General features: G+C 37.9%; 1 protein-coding gene across 1 annotated transcript in view; it reads right to left on the minus strand.

Annotated features, from left to right (window-relative positions):
• LOC130023749 (probable ATP-dependent RNA helicase DDX60) overlaps positions 1-23,368 on the minus strand; it is a 106,563-nt gene that overhangs the window by 22,594 nt on the left and 60,601 nt on the right. Inside the window, exons 25-32 of the mRNA XM_056114340.1 lie at positions 19,636-19,763; positions 17,619-17,762; positions 15,624-15,741; positions 13,788-13,940; positions 8,925-9,029; positions 7,428-7,628; positions 5,562-5,666; positions 5,280-5,424 (exon numbers count right to left, since the gene is read on the minus strand). Coding sequence (XP_055970315.1) covers positions 5,280-5,424; positions 5,562-5,666; positions 7,428-7,628; positions 8,925-9,029; positions 13,788-13,940; positions 15,624-15,741; positions 17,619-17,762; positions 19,636-19,763 — 1,099 coding nt within the window. The remainder of the gene's footprint in view (positions 1-5,279; positions 5,425-5,561; positions 5,667-7,427; positions 7,629-8,924; positions 9,030-13,787; positions 13,941-15,623; positions 15,742-17,618; positions 17,763-19,635; positions 19,764-23,368) is intronic.

Genomic DNA, 23,368 nt, shown 5'->3' on the forward strand with positions numbered 1-23,368 from the left:
CGATTTCTCTTTCATCATAATGAGATGTTGGTGCGTAGACAACGAAGATAGAAACTGCAGGCAGTGAGCCACATCTATTCAAATGTAAACGTCCGATTCAGGTTGTTAGGCATTCGAATGAATCAATGCTCTTGACCAAGTTTGTGTTGACAAGGACACCGACGCCTCCAACACCTCTTTTATCGCATGTTCTGAGGAACAATTCTTCTCCAGTGTCGAAAACGGCATGGTGAGATTCGTGTCTTCTTGTCTCGGTCAGACCAATGATGTCGTACTTGATCATTTGCGCTTGTACCATCAGGTCCTCGATGGATGCATCTGATGCTAGCGTACGTGCATTGAAAGTACAGACGATCATTTTTGTCTTCCTTCGTTGTGGCAGCCTAGGTCGGCCTTGAGATTTTGTCGGCCTCTCCTTTCTCATCCTTCTCAGTGCTGCCATGTCGGTGAAGCCTTCAGGGTCAGGTGAATGAGACCAGTTGTAGTTACTGGTTTTGGCATATCGAATACACAGCGGATAGCTTGCCAGGCTCTTCCGTGCGGGCGGAATACTCTCGGTAGCTTGCCAGTCTTTCTGAGAGGGATAGAGGCTTTTGGGGTGACCTCTAATCACCCTTGTAGGTGTTACCATATTTGAACCCTATCAAATATGGTACGACAATTCCAGAAGATGGGTATTTAGTGTCTTATGATGTGTCTTATGATGCCCGCAAAGCGAAATAGACCACATCATATTCAATCGACGGTTTTGCCTGACTGATGTCGCTGTTGTCCCAAAATTTCGAACGGGATCAGACCACCGTCTCCTTCGTGCAAAATTCTACTTCACAGAGCGGGGAGAAAGGGCTGCAAAGTTCAAAAAGAGAACTCCCAGAATGACCACCAACTGGGAACTCTTTGGTACTATTGCGGCAACATGGGAAGATGCCATTGTTGACAACATTGACGAGGAATACGATCGACTGGTTCAGCACCTCCATGAATGTGCGAGGAACGCCAAGAGAGAGATAGCCACAAAAAATCGCCTATCTTCAAAAACTCTTGAGCTAATTCGCCAGCGTGGTTTGGCGCATGCCTCAGGCAACCGCAAGCTAATGTCCGAGCTCGCAAAGCAGTGCAGAGATGCGATCAAGGAAGACCTCAAAGAGAGAAGAGCAGAAGTACTGGTAGATGTGGCAGAAGCCGGGAAAAGTATTTGTAATGCCCGCCTGTCCTTCGCCAACTATAAGACCAAGATGACTGCTCTCCGACGTCCTGATGGATCCATCACATCCTCCAGAACGGCAATGGAGAAGATTATCCATGACTTCTACTCAAATCTCTTCGATAGCCATGTCCACTTGCCGACATACCAAATTCCACAGGATGGGTATGTCATTCCCAATGTTCTCCCTTACGAAATCCGACACGCCATTTCGTCGGTAAAGAAACAAACAGCACCCGGCCCAGACAAGGTCAGACCTGAACACCTGAAGAACCTGCCGTCAGTACTCATCAGTACACTGGCTCGGCTCTTCACTCGCTACCTGTCTGAATGCAAGGTTCCGTCCCAATGGAAAACCAGCAGGACCATACTACTGTTCAAGAAGGGAGACATCCATGACATTGGCAACTATCGCCCGATCTGCCTATTGTCTGTCATCTACAAGTTGTTCACTCGAGTCATCCTGAATAGGATTGGCAGAACACTAGATGAAGGACAACCATGCGAGCAAGCAGGGTTCCGCAAAGGATTCAGCAACATCGACCATATCCACACGATAACGAAGGTCATTGAGGTTTCTCGGGAGTTCAAGATGCCGCTTTGCTTAACGTTCATTGATTTAAAGAAGGCCTTTGATTCTGTTGAGACGGAAGCGGTCATTGAAGCCCTAGCCAATCAGGGCATTGAAGCCCAATACATCAGGATCCTCCGTGAGCTGTATTGCGGATTCACTACCAGGATCTCACCATTCTAAAAAGAAGTGATCATTGATGTCAAGAGAGCGGTGTGGCAGGGTGATACCATTTCACCGAAACTCTTCAGTGCCACCCTCGAGAACATCATGCGACGACTGGAATGGGAAGGAATGGGAGTGAAGATAGATGGTCGGCAACTACACCACCTCCGCTTTGCTGATGACATTGTTTTAATAACACCAAACATCAGCCAAGCGGCACAATTGCTGGCCGACTTTGACCATGAGTGTGGAAAGGTAGGACTACAGCTGAATCTTACGAAGACAATGTTTATGAGAAACAGCCTTGTTCCTGACGCCCCATTTGCTCTCAATGGAACGACCATCTCCGAATGCAACAGCTATGTGTACCTAGGTCGAGAAGTCAACATGAGAAATCACCTGGCACCCAAGCTGCGCAGGAGGAAGAGAGCTGCTTGGAACGCCTTCAAGAACGTCGAAGAAATAGCTAAGAGGATGAAGAACCTCCGGCTCCGGGCACATCTCTTTGATTCCACTGTTCTTCCTGCATTAACATATGCCTCAGAGACCTGGGCCCTACGCAAACAAGATGAGAATGCTATTCAAGTCTCCCAAAGAAGAATAGAAAGAGCTATGCTTGGAATATCACGTTTCACTCAAATGAGAGAACGAATCCGGAGTTCTGACATCCGTCGACGATGGAGAATCAGGGACACTGTCTCATTTGCCAAGGTGTCGAAAATCAGATGGGCTGGTTACGTAATGAGATTTAAAGACGACCACTGGACTAGAGCTGTTACCGACTGGATTCCACGGCATGTCAAGAGACCGCGTGGCCGCCCACCTACCAGATGGTCTGACTTCTTCGTCAAGATCATGAACGATCGGTTTGAGGCCCTTCATGTTCCCGGAGCGAACAGATACCATTGGGCTACACTAGCACGCGACAGGGACAAATGGAGACGTTACTGGCGCCCACTCAAGCAAATTGACGACTAACGGGAAGTTAAGTGATTAAGTGATTAAGTGACCCATATGATAAGGTATTAATATCCAGGATATACAAGACACTAGTAGAATTGTACAAGAAAAAAACTCCAACCCCATCAAAAAATGGGGAGAAGAAATGAACAGAAGTTTCATCAAAAAAGAAACACAAATGGCCAAAAGGCACATGAAAAAATGCTCCACATCGCTAGACATCAGGGAGATGCAGATCAAAACAACAATGAGATATCATCTTATACCACAGAGACTGGCACACATTCAAAAGAACAAAAGCAACCAGTGCTGGCATGGATGTGGATAATAAGGGACACTCTTTCACTGTTGGTGGGAATGCTGACTGGTCCAGCCTTTCTGAAAAGCAATATAGACTGTCCAACAAAAACTAGAAATTGAGCATCCATATGACCCCGCAATACCACTACTGGGAATATATCCCGAGGGTGCAAAAAAAAGCACAGTAGAAGTGACATCTGTACCTATATGTTCATTGTAGCACTGTTTATAATAGCCAGAATCTTAAAAAAACTGAGTGCCCGAGAACACATGACTGGTTAAAGAAAATTTGGTACAACTATACAATGGAATACTAAGCAGCTGTTAGGAGAGATTTTAAATTTGCTTATAATGGATACACATGGAGAGTATCATGCTAAGTGAAAGGAGTCAGAAAGAGAGGGAGAGACATGAAGAACTGCACTCATTTGTGGAGTATAAAAAAACATAACATGACCCTGACACCTAAGGAGAGTAGATATACGGGACAGGAAGATTGTTCCATAGCTGGAAGCCTGCCTCATGAGCAAAGGGGAGAAGGCAAATGGAATAGAGAAGGGAAGGCTAAGAAAATGATATGCTTAACAAGTTATTGGCTAATGTGTTCCTAGTGGTTGAGCTAACCTAGAACACTCCTTCACTGTTGGTGGGAATGTCAACTGGTTCCGCCCTTTTGGAAAACAGTACAGACGATTCTCAAAAAAATTAGAAATTGAGCTCCCATTTGACCCAGCAATACCAATCCTGGGAATATATCCCAGAGAGGCAAAAAAGTATAGTCGAAGTGACATCTGCACTTGGTTGTTCATTGTAGCACTCTTTACAATAGTCAGAATCTGGAAAAAACCTGAGTGTCCGAGAACAGATGACTGGTTAAGGAAACTTTGGTACATCTACACAATGGTGTACTATGTAGCTGTTAGAAAAGATGAAGTCATGAAATTTACATACAAGTGGTACTACATGGAAAGTATCATGTTAAGCGAAATGACTCAGAAAGAGAGGGATAGACATAAAAAGATCGCATTCATCTGGGGAACATAAAATAACAAAATATGAGATTAATACCCAAGAATAGCCGAGGTCAGTACTAGGAGGATTACTCCATGGCTTAGAGGCCAGCCGGGCATTCTAGGGGAAGGGGCAGCTCAGATAAAGAAGGGAGCGCCAAATAAAGGGTGTTTGGAGGATCCTCCCAGGATGGGAGATACATGTTGAAAGTAGACTATGGACCGAACATGATTGCCACTCAATGTCTCTTTTGCAGACCACAACACCCAAAAGGAGAGAGAGAACAAAAGGGAGTGCCCTGCCACAGAGGCAAGGTGGGACGGGGAAGATGGATGTGGGAGGGATACTGGGATCCTTGGTGGTGGAAAATGGGCACTGGTAGAGGGATGGGTATTTGATCATTGTATAATCAAAACCCAAGCACAAAAATTTGTAAATCTACAACTGTACCTCATGGTGTTTCACTAATAAAAATTTAAAAAAAAAGAAATTTAAAAACAATCGAACAATGGAAAGTCATATAATTAAATATGGAAAGTTTGTATGGGCTTCTAATATAACAAGATAATATCAAACCTAAAAGAAAAAAAAAGAAAATGATGGCTTGAGGAACCGGTCGGGATTGGGGATGTGTGCTGAAAGTAGATAAAGGACCAAACATGATAACCTCTCGGTATCTGCATTGCAAACCATAATGGCCAAAAGTATAGAGAGAGAGTATGGGGAATATTGTCTGCCTTTGTGGCAGAGAGTGTGAGAATGGGAGGGTATACCGGGGATATTGGTTGTGGGGAATGTGCACTGGTGGAGTGATGGGTGTTTGATCATTGTGCGATTGTAACCCAAACATGAAAGCTTCTAATTATCTCACATTGATTCAATAAGATAAAAAATAATAAAAGAAAGTGTCGAAAATAAAGCAAGAGAAAAGACACGGAGAAAATGGCACCCCTCAAGTTGAATGAAACCCTGGCAGATAAGTGATTGTCTGCAAATAGAAGTATGACATACATTTACATATATGTGTGTGTTTGTTAATGAATAGGTGTTTGGGGAAATACTGCTTACCTTTTCTTCTCTCTGGAGTACACAACTTGTGAAATAAACCTTTCCTCAGCAAACTTACAAAAACAAAATTTGCAGGTTCGTGATAATGTAAATGAGACACCAGTCCAGAATATCCAATGGGAATACATTCTTGATTCAGGTATCCCTGAAAGTCAGTTTGTACATGTTAGCCTCTATTTCTAGATCTCATAAACATCAAGTCAATAAATTATTAATAAGATATATTTCAATAGAATTAAATATGCTGAGTCAAATCTTAGTAAAATTAAGCAGAAATCTTACCTCTGTGATCAACAATTGCAAAGAATATATAAAATAATATTTTATCATACAAATGATCTTTGGTTGCTTGAAGGATATCAATGAATGTTGGAGAACTGATAATGCCTATACATATCAAAATATGAGTTAGATGTTAGGAAAGCTTTTCAGTGTTTTTGAAATATAATATACAAGTGGACAATGAAATATTTCCATAATAGAACATCATGATATATGCATATGTGCATTTTCTAGACCATGTAATATGTGAACTTCATGTTTTAAATTAGGTGTTACATATTATATATATTTTTAATTATAATTACTACTGGAATTAATTAATCCATCATGATCACGATCATCCTGTTGTTCGTCGATTGTCTCGAGCAGGCACCAGTAACGTCTCCTTCTTCCTAGCCCTGAGATTTTAAAAGAGCCATTTCAATGCTCTTTCAGGATTAGGAGGAAGAGACCCATCATTGTTACTGGTATTTGGCATATTGAGTAGGACACGAGAAGTTTGCCAGGCTCTGTCGTGCAGGCAAGATACTTTTTGTAGCCTGCCAGGTTCTCTAAAGGAAAGATAAGATGTCGCACAACCGTGAATGCGGCCGCATGCTTCCGGGAGCTGGGTTTTATAGTCTCTGGGTCTTGGCCGTTGATGGGACCAACTTGGCGCTGTCAGCAGCTGGTGGGTGTGACTCCTACCTACTGGAAGATTGGGGGTCTGGGTGGAGAAGGCCCAGTCCCAATCCGAGTAGGCTTGGAGACCTCAGCCCTGGGACCCGCATGCCTGGGTTCCTCTGCCAGTTCTTTCATGCATGAGGCCCATCCAGACATGTGAAGAGTGGTCCCAGCATGGCCATGGCTGGCTCCGGAGTTCCTCAGCTGCTGGGGCTCTGCTCGGGGCGGGGGGAGAGGGGGAGAGAAACTCAACCCTCCCCCCTCCAAGGGGCTCTGGTGAGGACAGCCAGGCGCAGGGGCAGGAGACTTAATCCATAATGTTTATAATTACATGTAAACAATATAAAATGTTTTTAAAATTTAGAAGTAATAAATAGGAATTTTAAACATGGCAGAATAGAAATAATTGGGACTGGCAAGATAGTATAGACAGGCACTTGTCTTACACTTAGGAAACCTAGGTTTGGTCACCAGCACCACTTATGGTCCTTCAAATCCAGCCAGGAATGATCACTGAGCAGAGTCAAGAGTAAAACAGCAGCACCAGGTTTTTCATCCCCCAAAGTAGAAATATTATAAGGTGTAAAGATGAAGAATCACAAGTTACATTCAATATCATGCATTTTAAACCTTAATTGTCTCTGAAATGCGACTTTTAAAATGCTTTAGAGCAGATATATCTTCAAAGAAAATTTTTTTCTTTTTATATAGAAGAAAAATCATCTCATTATCATCTCATTCCTACTTTGGACAAATTGGCAGGCTACCGAATGTAACCTGCCCACACGGCAGAGTCTGGCAAACTCCCCGTGGTATACCCAATATGCCAAATACCAGTAACAATGATGGGTCTCATTCTCCTAACCCTGAAAGAGCCTTGAATATGGCACTTTAAAAAAAAATCTCAGGGCTAGGACAAAGGAGACGTTACTGGGGCCTGCTCGAGGCAATCGACGAACAACAGGATGGTCGTGATCGTGATATAGAAGAAAAATTAGACACAAAAATAGCCTACTTAATTTTCTGTATGTTTAAAAAGCATGATCAGTATAAACATGTTTTATATTTTGTAAAAATGCTGCAAAAATAAAATATTACAAAAGTTTATAGTAGTTTTTCTTCTACTCCACCTGTACAAAGTTATGAAATTGAACTAAAGTTAATTGCCTTTATTAATGTCATTTAAATAAGATATAAACCAACCTTTGCTTTGGCATCCTCTGTGTCCTCTGCTTTGGCAACAAGCAGCATAAGTCTGAGAACCAATGATAATTTTAGAGGAAATTGACCCTTCAGTTTGGGCATGTTAGATTTTAAGAGTCTTTCAATCTTAGGTAGTGGAACACCATAGAAGAACACATTTCCTGTGAGATCTTCTCCACGTCTCCCTGCACGTCCAGACATCTAGAGAAATGATCACATAATGTTTAAATGATTTTAAATCTTGTCTCTGTAAATGGTTAATGTTTAACTTGCCTTTATAATATGGAACATTTTGTTTATTGGTACATCAACTATAAATTATTATAATTTTACTTTATAATCATATTATTAAAATGTGTGCTTCTGTTTAGTAATGGATATGTTTAAAGTCAAGGAATTTAAAATAGGGAAACTTCTACCTTAATCACCAAAATATTTTCAGAAATTATTATGAACCAAAAACATTGTAGAGGGTGGTGGGAGAGATACTGGGAATATTGGTGGGGTGAAGGGGCACTGGTGGAGGGATGGATACTCAATCATTGTATGACTGAAACATAAGCACGAAAGTTTATAAGTCTGTAACTGTACCTCACAGTGATTCATTAAAAAGGAAAAAAACAAACACACTGTAGACATTCAATTTATAATCACTTGTGCTTGACATCAGTTTGGGTACCCAAAAAATGTGCTTACATTTTATTATTAATTTATTGTTTAATTTTGGCAGTTTTTTTAAATTTTTTTATTAGTGAAGCACCATGAGGTACAGTTGTAGATTTACAAATCCTTGTGCCTGAGTTTCGGTCATACAATGATCAAATACCCATCCCTCCACCAGTGCCCACTTCCCCCCACCCCCCTTCCCACCCTGCCTCTGTGGCAGGGCATTCCCCTTTGTTCTTTCTCTCCTTTTGGGTGTTGTGGTCTGCAAAAGAGGCATTGAGTGGCAATCATGTTCAGTCCATAGTCTACTTTCAACATGCATTTCCCCTCCTGGGAGGATCCTCCAAACACCTTTCATTTGGTGTTCCCTTCTCTATCTGAACTGCCCTTTCCCCTAGAATATCCGGCTGGCCTCTGAGTTATGGAGTAATCCTCCTGGTGTTGATCTCAGCTATTCTTAGGTATTGATCTCATATTTTGTTGCTTTATATACCCCAGATGAATGCAATTTTTCTATGTCTATCCCTCTCTTTCTGACTCATTTCGCTTAGCATGATACTTTCCATATTGTACCACTTGTATGTATTTTGGCAGTTTTAACAAACAAAAATATTCTAAAAATATGAATATATTTATCTGGCCAATGATTTCTTAATATATATTTAGTATAATCATATTCATAATATGTGTTGAATCTAAATGTATTTAAAACCCATTTGGTAATACATTTATAGGCACCATATGTTTCAGGAGCACTTTTTATTTTGGATTAAGGAACAAATGCCCCAGATCCTTGTATATGCACAATCAATGAAAGTAATGTATAAATACCTGTCTAAAGTTCAGAGCATCCAGATAAACAGAATCTTCTGTAAAAATAACAGATTTACATGGCATATTAATTCCCAATGCAAGACTTGAGGTAGCTGTTACCACCTATGAGTAGAAGGTAAAAGAAAATAATTAAAAAATACTTAACATTGGCACAGAGTGATAGTACAGCAGATAGGGTGCTTGCTTCACATGCTGTTGACCCGGGTTCACTACCCAACATTCCAATATTCATCACTGCCAGAAGTGATCCCTGAGTGAAGAGCAAGGAGTAAGGCCTGAGCACACCTGGGTGAAGCCTCCAAAAAAACAAACAAACAAAAAAACTATAAATACCACAGACTACATAGATGCATACATAATTACTACTGATCACATTAGTCTTCCTTTATTATTTCTTTTTTCAGAAAGCATTCTGGTGAAGGGTATGGATTTAGAAAATTGTGCTCATAAGTAAAAGTAAAGGCCCTCCCGTTGATCATCGATTTGCTCGAGCGGGCCCAGTAACGTCTCCATTGAAGACTTTGTTGTTACTGTGTCTGGCATATCGAATACTCTCATAAAAGCCTATTATTATCACTATTATAATTTACAAAGTTTTCAGATTTCTTTAGTTTTTACCTAATGCCCCTTTCCTAAATCTGTGCGGGTTAGGAGCGATAGCACAGCGGGTAGGGCGTTTGCCTTACAAGAGGCCAACATGGCTGACCCGAGTTCTATTCCTCCGCCCCTGTCGGAGAGCCTGGCAAGCTACCTAGAGTATTCGATATGCCAGACACAGTAACAACAAAGTCTCCAATGGAGACGTTACTGGGCCCGCTCGAGCAAATCGATGATCAACGGGAGGGCATTTACCTTTACCTTTACCTTCACCTTTACCACATTATAAATAGTAGTCATATTCTTTTTAGACTCTTCTTGGTTATGATAGGATCTCACATTTGTATAAAAAGAATTAGGAAGTAATTATTTTGGAAAATGACTAATTTTATTTTGGGGGCAAATAGTAAAGATGGATTTAGTGTGTCTTAATTTGTAAGAAAGCAAGGAAGTGCTCAAAGCAACTATAACATTCACAATGATTTAAGTCCACTAAAGGTCAGAAGATAATTGAAAGACCTATCAAAGGCCAAAATTTGAAAACTAGGAGCAATACTAAAATACATATGGTACCACTGATCATAATAGAAACTTAAAATAAATGTATACTGCATCCATAGTGATAAACATTGGATGCATATTTAACCAAGTAATTTCTGTAGTCACTCTAATTTAAACGATATGTAACATACTCCCCATTCCTTAATATAATTCCATAATAAAAATATAGCTTTTTAGTAAAGAAGGCTCACACATAATTAACATACTTCAGATAATATTAACAATGATAGGTTACGTAGTCTACCCTTAAAACAAAATGGTGAAGAATATATTGACCTCTGTGATCTTTCTTCAAGAAATATATTAATAAATCCATATAATCACAAGTAAAACATCACAGAATTCCCAACTGAGAGATGTTTTATAAAGTAACCTGTCCAATAATACTCAAGACTATCAAGATCTTCAAAACACCAAGAAAAACGTGAAAAACTAGTGTACCAAGAATAAACCTAAAGAGATCTGACAACAAATGTAGTCAGTATCCAGATAGAATCCTCACTGTCACGGTCCTCCCATTGTTCATCGATTTGCTCGAGCAGGTCCAGTAACATCTCCATCATGAGACTTGTTGTTACTTTGTTTGGCATATCGAATACGTCACGGGTAGCTTGCCAGGCTCTGCCATGTGGGCAAGATACTCTCAGTAGCTTGCCGGGTTATCCTAGAGGGGCGGAGGAATCGAATTCGGGTCGGCCATGTTGACCGCTTATAAGGCAAATGCCCTACCGCTGTGCTATCGCTCAGCAGTTATTCATAGCGAACAATACAAAAGTATATTATTTCAGTCCTGTTTTGGGGCAGGGATTGAGGTTTAAGAAGGAAACATCTGAAATATGGTGGTGAGAAGGTGTAATGGTAGAGGGATTGGTGTTTGAATATTAAATGTAATGAAGTATTGTGAACTACTTTATAAAGTAAAGTAAGTAAAGGCCCTCCCATTGATCATCGATTTGCTCGAGCGGGCCCAGTAACGTCTCCATTGGAGACTTTGTTGTTACTGTGTCTGGCATATTGAATACATCACGGGGAGCTTGCCAGGCTCTGCCGTGTGGGCGAGATACTCTTGGTAGCTTGCCAGGCTCTCCAAGAGGGGCGGAGGAATCGAACTCGGGTCGGCCATGTTGGCTGCGTGCAAGGCAAACGCCCTACCGCTGTGCTATCACTCCAGCCCTACTTTATAAAATTAAAAAATCGTTTTTAAAAATAATCTGAGTAAGTCTCCATAAAGGATGACATTTAATACTAATCACTTATCAGTATTCATTCATCAAGGATGATAAATATGCCACAGTAATATAAGATGTAATATAAGAGTAAAATAAATATATAAGTAATATGAAAGTAGTATAAGATGAAAATTGGAGAATAGAACATGGGATGCTGGTATTGTATTTACAAGTCCACTTCTATAATATTCAAATTTTGTCATAATGAAATAGTCATTCCAGAAAGAAATTTGACAATGTTTCTAAAGTTTTAAAAAACTTTATCCTGTGACAGTTCACTGCATCAATCCTTCAAGTAGAGGGATCCCCCAGCTAACAATTTTTAGGCCTTCCTAGAACTGGAGGTGGCCTCCTCTCCCTTCCTGCTAGGCACCAGTAGCTTCCACCTGAACTCTGCCATTTCAGTGGGCCCAACTCCATGACATGTCAGCTCCTCATAAAATTTTACACTGCTAAATAGTTATATTTCCTTTCAACGGAAGAAGTCAAACAGGCGAGTCAAACAACTCATACAGAGCTTCAGGGATAGGTAACGGCTTAGGGTATTCACTGTCACTGTCCTCCTGTTGTTCATCGATTTGCTGGAGCAGGCCCAGTAATGTCCCCATTGTGACACTTGCTACTGTGTTTGGCATATTAAATACATCACGGAAAGCTTGCAAGGCCTTGCCATGCGGGCTAGACACTCCCAATAGCTTTCTGGGCTCTCCGAGAGGGACAGAGGAGTTGAACCTGGGTTGGTCAGGTTGGCCACGTGTAAGGCAAATGTTCTACCCACTGTGCTATTGCTCCAACCCTTAGGGTATTCATAGTCCTGTAATCAGTCTTGCAAGAAGTATTAAAGGACTTTAAAGACAGAAAAACTCCTCAGCATTTGGCATTGAGTATAGCATTTACTCATGATGCTTATTGTTGTCCTTTACTACATTAAGAAATGTTTCTTTGATTTTCTATATTTGCAATAGTGAGTTAGTATATAAATTTATATTTAACAAATATTAAAAATTTGTTCAATTTATTTTAAATCTACCCTTTGAGATTTTTTAGAATTGTATTACTTATTAAACAGACACTTAAGTAGTATTTATGATATATTTTCTAACATAAAACCAATATTCTTGTTCTTAGGATAAAACACACTTTTATACATCTATAGCCCTATTAAAACTCTCTCCTTAAATTTTTCTTAATCTAGTCACACTTTTTAAATTTTGTATTTGTAGGATTTATCTACTTCATGTAAATCTTAAAATGTATTAGCACAAGGCCAGAGAAATAGTATTGCACATAAGGTACTTGCCTTGTCCCTAGCTGACCCTGGTTCAATCTCCTGTTTCAAGCCCACTATGGTCCCCCGAGATGAGAAGTGATCCCTGAGTAAAGAACCAGAAGGAAGCCTGAAAACAACCAGATCTGCAATCCCCCATATATATTACAACAAAGTCTCCAATGGAGACGTTACTAGGCCTGCTCGAGCAAGAAACTAAGAAATAAGAAAATAAAATAAGAAAATAAGAAAAACAAGGACTTTAATTTAAAACACTTTAATTCTCTGCGTTGTTTTACTTTGCACAATTATTCCAATTTGATTAAAAAGACTAATATGAATTTATGACAAAAACTCTTAATAGCTGGATGCTTAAATTATCTATGTATATATTATAATGGGCTGGAGCGATATCACAGCGGCAGGGCGTTTGCCTTGCACGCAGCCAACATGGCCGACCCGAGTTCGATTCCTCCACCCCTCTCAGAGAGCCCGGCAAGCTACTGAGAGTATCTTGCCCGCATGGCAGAGCCTGGCAAGCTACCTGTGATGTATTCAATATGCCAAACACAGTAACAACAAAGTCTCCAATGGAGACATTATTGGACCCGCTCGAGCAAATCGATGAACAACGGGAGGACAGTGACAGTGACAGTGATATATTATAATGCATTTATAAGATGTTTATCACGAAATGTACTTAATAAGATGCCAATTACATGTTATTAGGCAAGGAAGACAGAATATCCAATTACATTTAACATATAGTCACGGTCCTCCCATTGTTCATCAATTTGCTCGAGCGGGCCCAGTAACGTCTCCATTGTGACACTTGTTACTGTGTTTGGCATATCAAATATGTCACGGGGAGCTTGCCAGGCTTTGCCGTGAGGGCGAGATACTCTCGGTAGCTTGCCGTTCTCTCCGAGAGGGACGGAGGAATCGAACTCGGGTCGGTCATATTGGCTGCATGCAAGGCAAATGCCCTACCGCTGTGCTATATGTCTTATATTAAGTTAATAAAAATGTGTAGCACAGAACAGTATGAAATATGCTGATATGTTAGCAGAATACTTATTTAAATGGAAATATTATATGGGAGTTAGAATGTTTTCTTTAAGCTCTAAGGATACATTTTATCTCCTTTCTGTATCCAAATGAATGAAGACAATACTTTTAAGAAAGTTGTCCTCAAAAGTTACTAACCTGGACATGCCTCAGCCTGAAGAGTGTTTCAACCACTTGTCGTTCTTTGTATTCCATTGATCCATGATGAAATCCAATGCCTCGTTTTAATAGTCCTCTCAATTTATAGCCTTGTCTAGTTGTTTCCAGTCTGTATAATATCTTGTTTAAAGTCTGCAATATCCAATATTTTGAAATATGAAACTAAAGCATTTAAGCATTTAATTTTAGCCTTAATGTTTATTTGTTAAAAGATTGTTAAGAAATAACTATAGAATGAGATCTACTTCTTGAAATAGGGTAGTTGTGTTTTAGCCTAGATTCAAAATCTATTTGAACTTTAAAGTGCCTCATAAATGGTATTTAAATAGAATAATTCTTTGAGACTAGGTATTCTTAGATCTCTGATACAGTTAATACAATCCATTCTCATAGCTGGAGATTATTCACTTCCTCATTGAAAGCATGGCGTCCCTTTTTTCTTCTATCCCACTGGGTAATTGAATCATGGCCTTGTCCCCACAGTATTTGATTACTGGTCATAGTTCCAATGCACTGAGTAGGGTCACCAGGTCAGCCTGAGCAATTAAACATCAATAGGAACAAATAAGAATTTTAGAAGTGCATAACAGATTTTGAGTCCTCAGAAACTAAAAACAGAGCCCATCCCACATCCAGTTAGTTATATTTTTTTCTGCTGATCCAAAACTAATTTCCTGTTTTTTTAAGTTATCAGATTCCTATCTCTTGTATCTTTGTGTATTTTCTTTGTGTCTGTCAATTCGTTGACTTTTTTGTGTGTCTTCTTCCCTCCTTCCTTTCCTTTACCCGTTCCTCACTCTCATTTTGAGATCAGCTAGTAAACATATTATAAGAACATCGCATTTAAGTACACTCCCCATGTTCTAGAATTAATTTTCTAAATAAGATGTGAGGTGAGGAGTATAGCACAATAGTGCTCCACAGTACCCTCTTTGAAGAGCTAATTACCTGGCAAATGCAGATGAAATGGGAAATGGTTTTCAGAACATCTTATTTTACCTTTTGAGTCTTTGTGGTCTTTTTAGCATGATGTCATTTGTTTTTTTTAAGGCAGTTTATATTTTTTTATTGTTTAAAAATAAAAACAATATCTATAACTAATATTAGTAAGTTTAATCAATATAGGGTAAAAAGACTATAGATGTTGGAGTTATATGCTGGCATGAATCTCCAAACTCTTTGTAATAAATGTATAAGCTTTATAAATTACCATAATTTTTTTTTATTTTTCAACATTAGTTTCATTTCTTGTTTCAAGGTTAATTCCTATTTAGTGTGGTTTGTGTCTTTTAAATTTTGTATCACAATATAGAAACGAAACATATACATATATTTTGGGATGAATTATGTGCCTCACAAAATTTGTATGTCAAGTCTCAATCTCCAGTATATTAAAGTATGCCTATTTTGAGAAAGGGGCTTTCCAAAGGCAATTAAATGCATACAAATTTATTAGAGTGAATGCTAGTCCCCTATGAGTGCTGTGTTTGTAAGAGGAAGTTTGGATACAATATGTACAGAAGCTATAATGTGAAGACAAAAAAAAGATGCATATACATATACCAGCGTGTACTTATATGTGTGTGATATATACATTTGTATGACTATATATATGTTATATGTCTGTGCATCATAGAATAATTCCTGAAAGACCCTCAGAAAGTACAAATCCTGCCAACACATAGATATTGTACATTGCAGAAGTGGGAGGGGAAAATACATTATTTAAGCAAATTTAGTCTGTAGTATTTTGCTAAAGCAATGCAAGAAATCAATATGCACATCAAGTATATCTTAACCATTTTTATTTTTTACCTCATTATCCACAATTGTATGATCAGCATAAGTATATTCTTCAGTGTGCATTTGAAGGGTGTTCTCTAACAACTTTATTTCAGCATTAATTTCTGCCCTTGATCTTTGACTTCTAGTACTTGAATATGAATTTAAAGCATTAAATTTAAAAAATAAAATTAGTGAGTACATCATTCTTACATGTCATATTTTTACTTTGACAATGTCTATAAAATCTCAGTATAAAGAATATCAGATCGCTGAAGCTCACCATATACAAGACATTCATTAGAACAATTTACTTAATTTTTTTCTGTTGAACAATAACCCCGACAATATTAATTTCACACAAGTATTGGACATTACATCATATGTGAATGAAAGTATCCTCAATTTCTGAATCATTTTAATCTACTAACACTCAAATCTGGGTTCATAGCAGCATTACCTGGGAATGTGCTCAGAGCACACATTCTTGGTGATGGGGATGTCAAATGGTACAGCTGCTACCAAAAAAAAAAGCAGTACTGGGAACTCTCAAAACATAGCCATCCCACCTCACGGTATTATCTAGTCCTGCTTATCCTTAGATTAGCTCCAAGATCCCAGGGGATTTTTGAACCCCACATTACTCAACGCTGTGGCGTTTTGCTATACATGTACACCTAAGATCAAGTTTCCTTGATAAGTTAGGCACAAGAAGAGAGTTATATGAACAATAATGAAACAGAAAAATCACTACAACATACAGGTGAAATAGTCAAAATGGAAAATTTTATTATGGCAAGATTATTATTCTCTAGAGAATGGGTAAAGACACTGAACTGGAGGTTCATAGGAACAGTGGAGGGTCATAGGCATTTTGATGGTGATGAGGTGAAGTAATTTATGGTAACATCAATACTGTTTAAAATAGCTAGAATCTGAAAAAAACCTGAGTGCCCGAGAACAAAAAGAAACCTTGGTACATCTACACAATGGAGTACTATGTAGCTGTTAGAAAGGATGAAGTCATGAAACTTACATACAAATGGTAAAACATGGAAAGGATCATGCTAAGTGAAATGAGTCAGAAAAAAGGGGACAGACATAGAAAGATTGCATTCATCTGGGGAACATAAAGTAACAAAATAGGAGACTAACACCCAAGAATAGCCGAGATAAGTAGCAGGAGGTTTACTCCATGGTTTGGAAGCCAGCCGCACATGCTACGGGTAAAGGCAGCTCAGATAGAGAAGGGAGCACTAAATAAAGGGTGTTGGGAAGATCCGCCAAAGATGGGAGATGCATGTTGAAAGTATACTATAGACCGAACATGGTTGCCACTCAATGCCTCTTTTGCAAACCAAGCACCCAAAAGGAGAGAACAAAATGAAATGCCCTGCCACAGAGGCAGGGTGGGATGAGGGGTGGGAGGGATACTGGGATTAGTGGTGGTGGAAAATGGGCACTGGTTGAGGGATGGGTATTCTATCATTGTATAACTGAAACCCAAGCACAAAAAATTGTAAGTCTACAACTGTACCTCATGGTGTTTCACTAATAAAAATTTTTTAAAAAAAGGAAATATGTGAGGTGCAAGAAAAATAGGGATACATGTTCAAGAGAAAATATGATCTTCTTCAGAGTGGAAAAAGAGAGCAAACAAGATACATGTTCAAGGAAAAACATGGACTTGGAGGGCAAGTTTTGACTGATATATTTGAAATGATATTTTTAAAATATGTCTTTTATGAATGAGTCTGAACATATGCTCTTTGAAAAACTCCAAATTCTAAAACATAACTGTATAAATTTCATTTCTAAGAAATAATAGGATGGCAATAATATGGAAAAACCTATTGTAAAATGTTTTATGACTATAAAATGTGCCATAATAATACCTCAAGTGTCATCTCAAAGTGAAGACTAACTCAATAAAATATCACATGTGATATGAAACACCACATAAAGAAAACAAATTTTAATTATTAAATACTTAATTTCAAAATTTATCTTGAAACACAGCAACATTACCTCTTGTGACTTCTTCCTTTTAATATTTTCTTGGACACATTTTCACTTGACGTTTCAGAATTTGGATCATTTTGAGTAGTGTGCTTTTTCAATAAATTCAAATGAACTTCAGAAGCTGATATTTCCACTCTGTTAATATTGAATCTAGATAAAAATATTTAAGAATTTTTGAAAATTGCATATTCAAATTACTCTAGACTAGTTTGGATTATTAAATACTTTTTGATAGTAGAGAACTATTTGGAAAGTATTTTTATTCCTGTACTCTTTTTGACCCTTTTCACACACAATTCGGTCTGTGAGTGGAAGAATATGTCAGTATGTTTAGACATATTAATTTAAAATATGATAAAATTTTAGGTCAATTAATACTTTTATTTAAACTTTTACTATAGTAAGCTTCCTAAATGCTTGTGAAGAAGGCACTACCATTTTTTTTCTATTTTTGATGTTAATATTTGCTTTTGAAATGCAATTTGAATCGTTTGAGGGAAATTTCTATAAATTTTGTATGTTGTTATTACTGGTTCAAACTTCTTTGCTCAAGAAGTTTCCTATTTACTAAAGATTAAAATGTAGTTATTTTTTACAGGCATTTGAAGGGTACACTTTGATCTGACATTATGTTTATAAATATTATTTTTTATATTTAATTTCAAATTAGCATAAAATTTGTACATTTATTAACTGTGATTCCCTATAATATAAACTTATACATTAAAATAAAACCAAAACCGAAAGACATTTCTTATGCTATAATAAAAGACAATAAAAGCATTAAAATACTAAAATATATTTCAATTATATCAATAGACAAATGTTAGTTAATTCATTATTGAATACACCTTATAAATGGATGAAAACATTCACAGACTTATATACCATATGACTTATGAGTTGAGTATAACACACATATGTGCAAACTATAGTAACCTTAAATCATATCTATTATTTTATATACATATATCTGCATGTATAATATGGTATACATATATCTTTATATTAGATATGGTATAAATAGGAATGAAAGAAAAGTAGAGATTATATATATATAATATAATATTTACTCATAACCTTTCCTTGGAAAAATCCTTGTTTAGTTTCTAAAGAAGTGGAGTAAATGGATTGAGGCTACTTTCAAATTCTCTTCTACTTCTCCCTAGCTAGAAAATTCTACTTTGAGGTCCAATTCTTCCATAAAAATTTCTTTGACCATCTTATCTTTATCATTATTTCTTCCTACTACACCCTTTAAAACACCTAGTTTATCATATGTTTAAAATTTCTATCTTATCACATAGAAAGAACAGGCACAACAGGTGAAAATATAGGAAGTGAGCTCACTTCACCAATGCATATTGGCTCAATATTCTGCAAAAATAAATAAATACAATGAATACATGATTGCTAATTATTATTTGCTGCTATTAAGCCCATCTTATGTTTCTTTAAATCACTGAAGAAAAATTAGAAACAGAAAAATGTCTTCAAGTTTTTCTAAGGTAATCCTTTTTATGGCAGGTGTCTAGATACAACCAATTTTGTTAACATGATGCAGAACAAATATTTATGGAAAGGTCATATGTGTGCTAGTACTTGTGATCTCATATTGTTTCAGCAAATACAGCATACTTAGTACTTTGGGGGAGAGCATACCTCAAAGTACTCTGGTATTATCCTGTTTCTGTCATAGGGTTTATTCCTGACAGGACTCATGTGACCATAGGATGTACCAGAGATCAAATTGGGTCAGCCGTGTGCAAGGTAAATACTTTAATCTTTCTGGCACCCAATATAATTGTATTCTTTCATTCCTATCTTACTTTGATGCTATATAAAACTTTTATAAAACTATTCTAATAATTAACATGCCAATTCTGTTTTTTACTTTTATATTATAGCCAACTTTGTACAAACCTTTGATTTCAATTTACTTATATACTTTCAATACTATTTTTAAATTTCTTCAGATTTATGCAATATGAAGTATTGTACTATTTGCAGAAACATTACTTACGCAAAAAATATTGCAGGCAGTTTGTTCATTGTATTAAGTTTTTCCACAAAATATGGAAACATTATTTGATATTCACTTTCTGGACTGTCAAATGTTTGAGGTTTAAGGAAATTCAGCACTTGACTCACCTGAATAAAATTATAGGTAAATGGAAAATAATAAGAGTTGTCATTGTGAATAAAAGATTAATAACCTTGATATTAATACAAATCAGCTGATATCGATAATTAGATGGCAAGTCTTAGTGCAGTTCTTTTTATGTAAACTATATTGATAGTATACATAAATTACTAAATATCTTTTAAAAAGCTAAAATCTCACAAAGTTAAATGATATATTTGATAATGATGTAAGCAATTGAAAGTTAATTGTCACAAACTTATGTAAGTGAGATGTAACATATGCAATTATAGAAGTATAATTTTGTACTCCATAGTTCTATAGCCTGATAAGCTAGAGAATAAAATTTTATTTAAAAAAAATTTATCCCATTGAATGAGAGAAAATATTGAAAGGATAAAACACTGATAAGTAGTTAATATCTAAGATATACAAAGAATTCATATGTTGCAAAATCAATAGCCCAATAAAATGAAAGAAATAAATGAATACTTTTCCAAAGAAAATATATACATGGCAAATATACACATGGGAAATAAAGTAAGTGTTGGTAAGTATGTAGAGAGAAAGGAATATTATTAATAACACACTGTTGGGAATGTTAATTGACTCAAATTCTATAGAATATAAATCTGTTTCCTCAAAATATTAAAATACTTCCCATGAGATCAGCAATCTATCTTACTAATGCAGAAACACTAATTTGAAAATATGGATGCACTTCTATGTTCACTTCAACACCATCTAAACCAAGTATTGGAAACAACCCGTGACTGACAACAAGTGATTGACTGGATAGACACAGAAAGATTGCATTCATCTGGGGAACATAAAGCAACAAAAAGGGAGACTAACACCCAGGAATGGCTGAGATTAGTACCAGGAATTTTGCTCCATGAATGGAAAGCCAGCCACACGTTCTAGGTGAAAAGGAAGCTCAGATAGAGAAGAGAGCACCAAATGAAGGGTGTTGCGAGGACCCTCCCAGGGTGGGAGAAGCATGCTAAAAGTAGTCTATAGACCAAACATGATTGCCACTCAATGCCTTTCTTGCAAAACACAGTACCCAAAAGAAGAGAGAGAGAACAAGGGGGAATGTCCTGCCACAGAGGCAGGATGGGATGGGGGGATGGGGGGGGGATGCTGGGACCCGTGGTGATGGATGAGAGGCACTGGTGGAGGGATGGGCACTTGATCATTGTATAACTGAAACCCAAGCACAAAATTTGTAAGCCTATAACTGTACCTCATGGTGTTTCACTAATAAAAAAAGAAAAAAAAAAGAGAACAGTCACTATTAAAATCACTTTTATTTAACTTAAAAAAAAAAGATGTGCTACAGGTGGGTAGGGGGAGCCGGAGCTGGGACTGCTGCTCCTCCCCCCAGCCCCAGGCCTTTTCGGGCTTAACTGGACACCCTCCAGCGGGGGACAAGGGCCACAGCTCCGCTGGACTCCCCATTGCCCCGCCTCCATTCCAGGATCCTGGGTGGAGTGACCATGGGACGGGATGGGGGCGTGGCAACTACGGAGGGGGCGTGGTCGCCCAGAAGTGGGCGTGGCCTTTTCCTGGGCTGCCGCCCACTTGCATACCCACACTTATATTTCCTGATCCAAGCACTCAGGACTTTCATCCCACACTTTTTCACCTAAAACTGACCAAAAATTTCTGACCACCTCTACTACAATGCAACAACATTCCACTCATCTACTCCATTTCTAACAAAAGTCCAGTATGAAATAAGCTGTTCAAGGTCAATATTAAAAAGTACCTCCTCCAAAGCTTCACTCAATGTCCATTATAAAACAAAGAATAATGCCTGACTGGGAAGAAGGTTGGACTCTAGAAAAGGAGAAGGGTGACTACCATCGACCAATCTTATTCAAAATCCTTTCCCACAATAAGAGGGAACAGTACCTGTGATTTCAGGGTTCTACCGCTAGGCAACCAAAACAACATGAAGAAACAACGCAAATCCCCACTACAAGGACAATGTGAAGAAAAGAATCCCAAATCCTCAACCGAGGTTGTCCACAATTGTGCTCTCTTTGATAAAGAATTCTGGGACGAAATGCAGAAGGTGTTCAAGGATCTATTCAAAGACGCAATGGAAGAGATATCCAGAAAACTAAAAGAAGAAATGAAAGAAATAATAGAGCAAATAGTCGAGAAAATACAAGAAGAAATGAGAGCAGAAATTAAAAAGCTACAAAAAGAAGTGTCACAAAGGATTCAGTAGATGAAATTAAAAAATCAGTAAGTGCCCTTAGCAATAGGATAACTGCAGCTGAAGAGAGGATCAGCGAACTTGAAGATGAGCAACAGAAATCCCATAGGAACAACAAGCAATAGGAAAAGAACTCAAAATGGCTCTAAGGATATTCAGAGACCTAGGGGATGACACCAAGAGGAACAACATTAGAATCACTGGAGTACAAGAAGGACAGGGAAAAAAACCCAATGAAAAAGCCACAGTCAAAGAAATCATTGCTGAAAAGTTCCCAGAGTTAAGGAATGCAGACATCCAGATCCAAGGAGCCAGAAGGGTACCAGCTAAAAGAGACCCCAGAAAAAACACTCCAAGGCATATCATGTCCACGATGGATTCTGTTGACAGAGACACAATATTACAAGCAGCAAGGTCAAATAAGGAAATCACGTACAAAGGAGCACCCCTTACATTCACAGCAGACCTATCAGAGGAAACACTCAAGCCTGAAGGCAATGGTGGGATATAGTGAAAAAACTCAATGAAATGAACACCTCACCAAGAATACTCTATCCAGCTAAACTCTCACTCAAATTCGATAGACCATACACAACTTTGTAGATAAACAACAGCTCAGGAACTTCATAGACTCAAAACCAAATCTAAAGGAAGCATTAAAGGGACTCCTGTAAGATAAGAAGGAAAACACTTATAAACACAACCAACCCCTACAGAAAGATAGCACAAAACCCCATGAAAATGATCTCTCAATGTCAGTGGTCTAAATGCACTTACCAAGAGACACAGAGTGGCAAAATGAATCCAGAAACTGAAATCAACATTCTGCTGTCTACCATTCTGCCGTCTACAAGAAACTCATCTGAACAATCAGAGCAAACACAGACTCAAAGTTAAAGGATGGAAAACAATCCTGCAATCAAACAGCTCCCTCAAAAAAGCTGGGGTGGCCATACTAGTATCCGACAACATTAATTTCAGGCTGAAAAAGATTAGAAGGGACAGCTAAGGACATTTTCTCTTCATCAAGGAATACATACAACAGGAATAAATCACACTCTTAAATGTATACACACCTAATGAAAGAACAACTAAATAATTGGAAAACAACTGCTAACAGATTTTAAGGAGGACATTGCTAGCAACAAAATAGTAGTGGGAGACTTCAGCATCGCCTTATCACCTCTGGATAGATCAACAAGAACAAAACTCAGCAAGGAAACATTTGCTTTGAAAGAAAAAATAAAAGAGAAAGGACTTATAGACCTAAACAGGGCTTTACACCCCCAAAAGAAAGAATATACATTCTTCTCCAGTGCACACGGAACATTTTCCAAAATAGACCATGTGCTAGGCCACAAAACATACCTCAATAGAATCAGGAAG

This window comes from Sorex fumeus, unplaced genomic scaffold (assembly GCF_029834395.1).
Source record: "Sorex fumeus unplaced genomic scaffold, SorFum_2.1 ptg000024l, whole genome shotgun sequence".
Lineage (NCBI taxonomy): Eukaryota > Metazoa > Chordata > Mammalia > Eulipotyphla > Soricidae > Sorex > Sorex fumeus.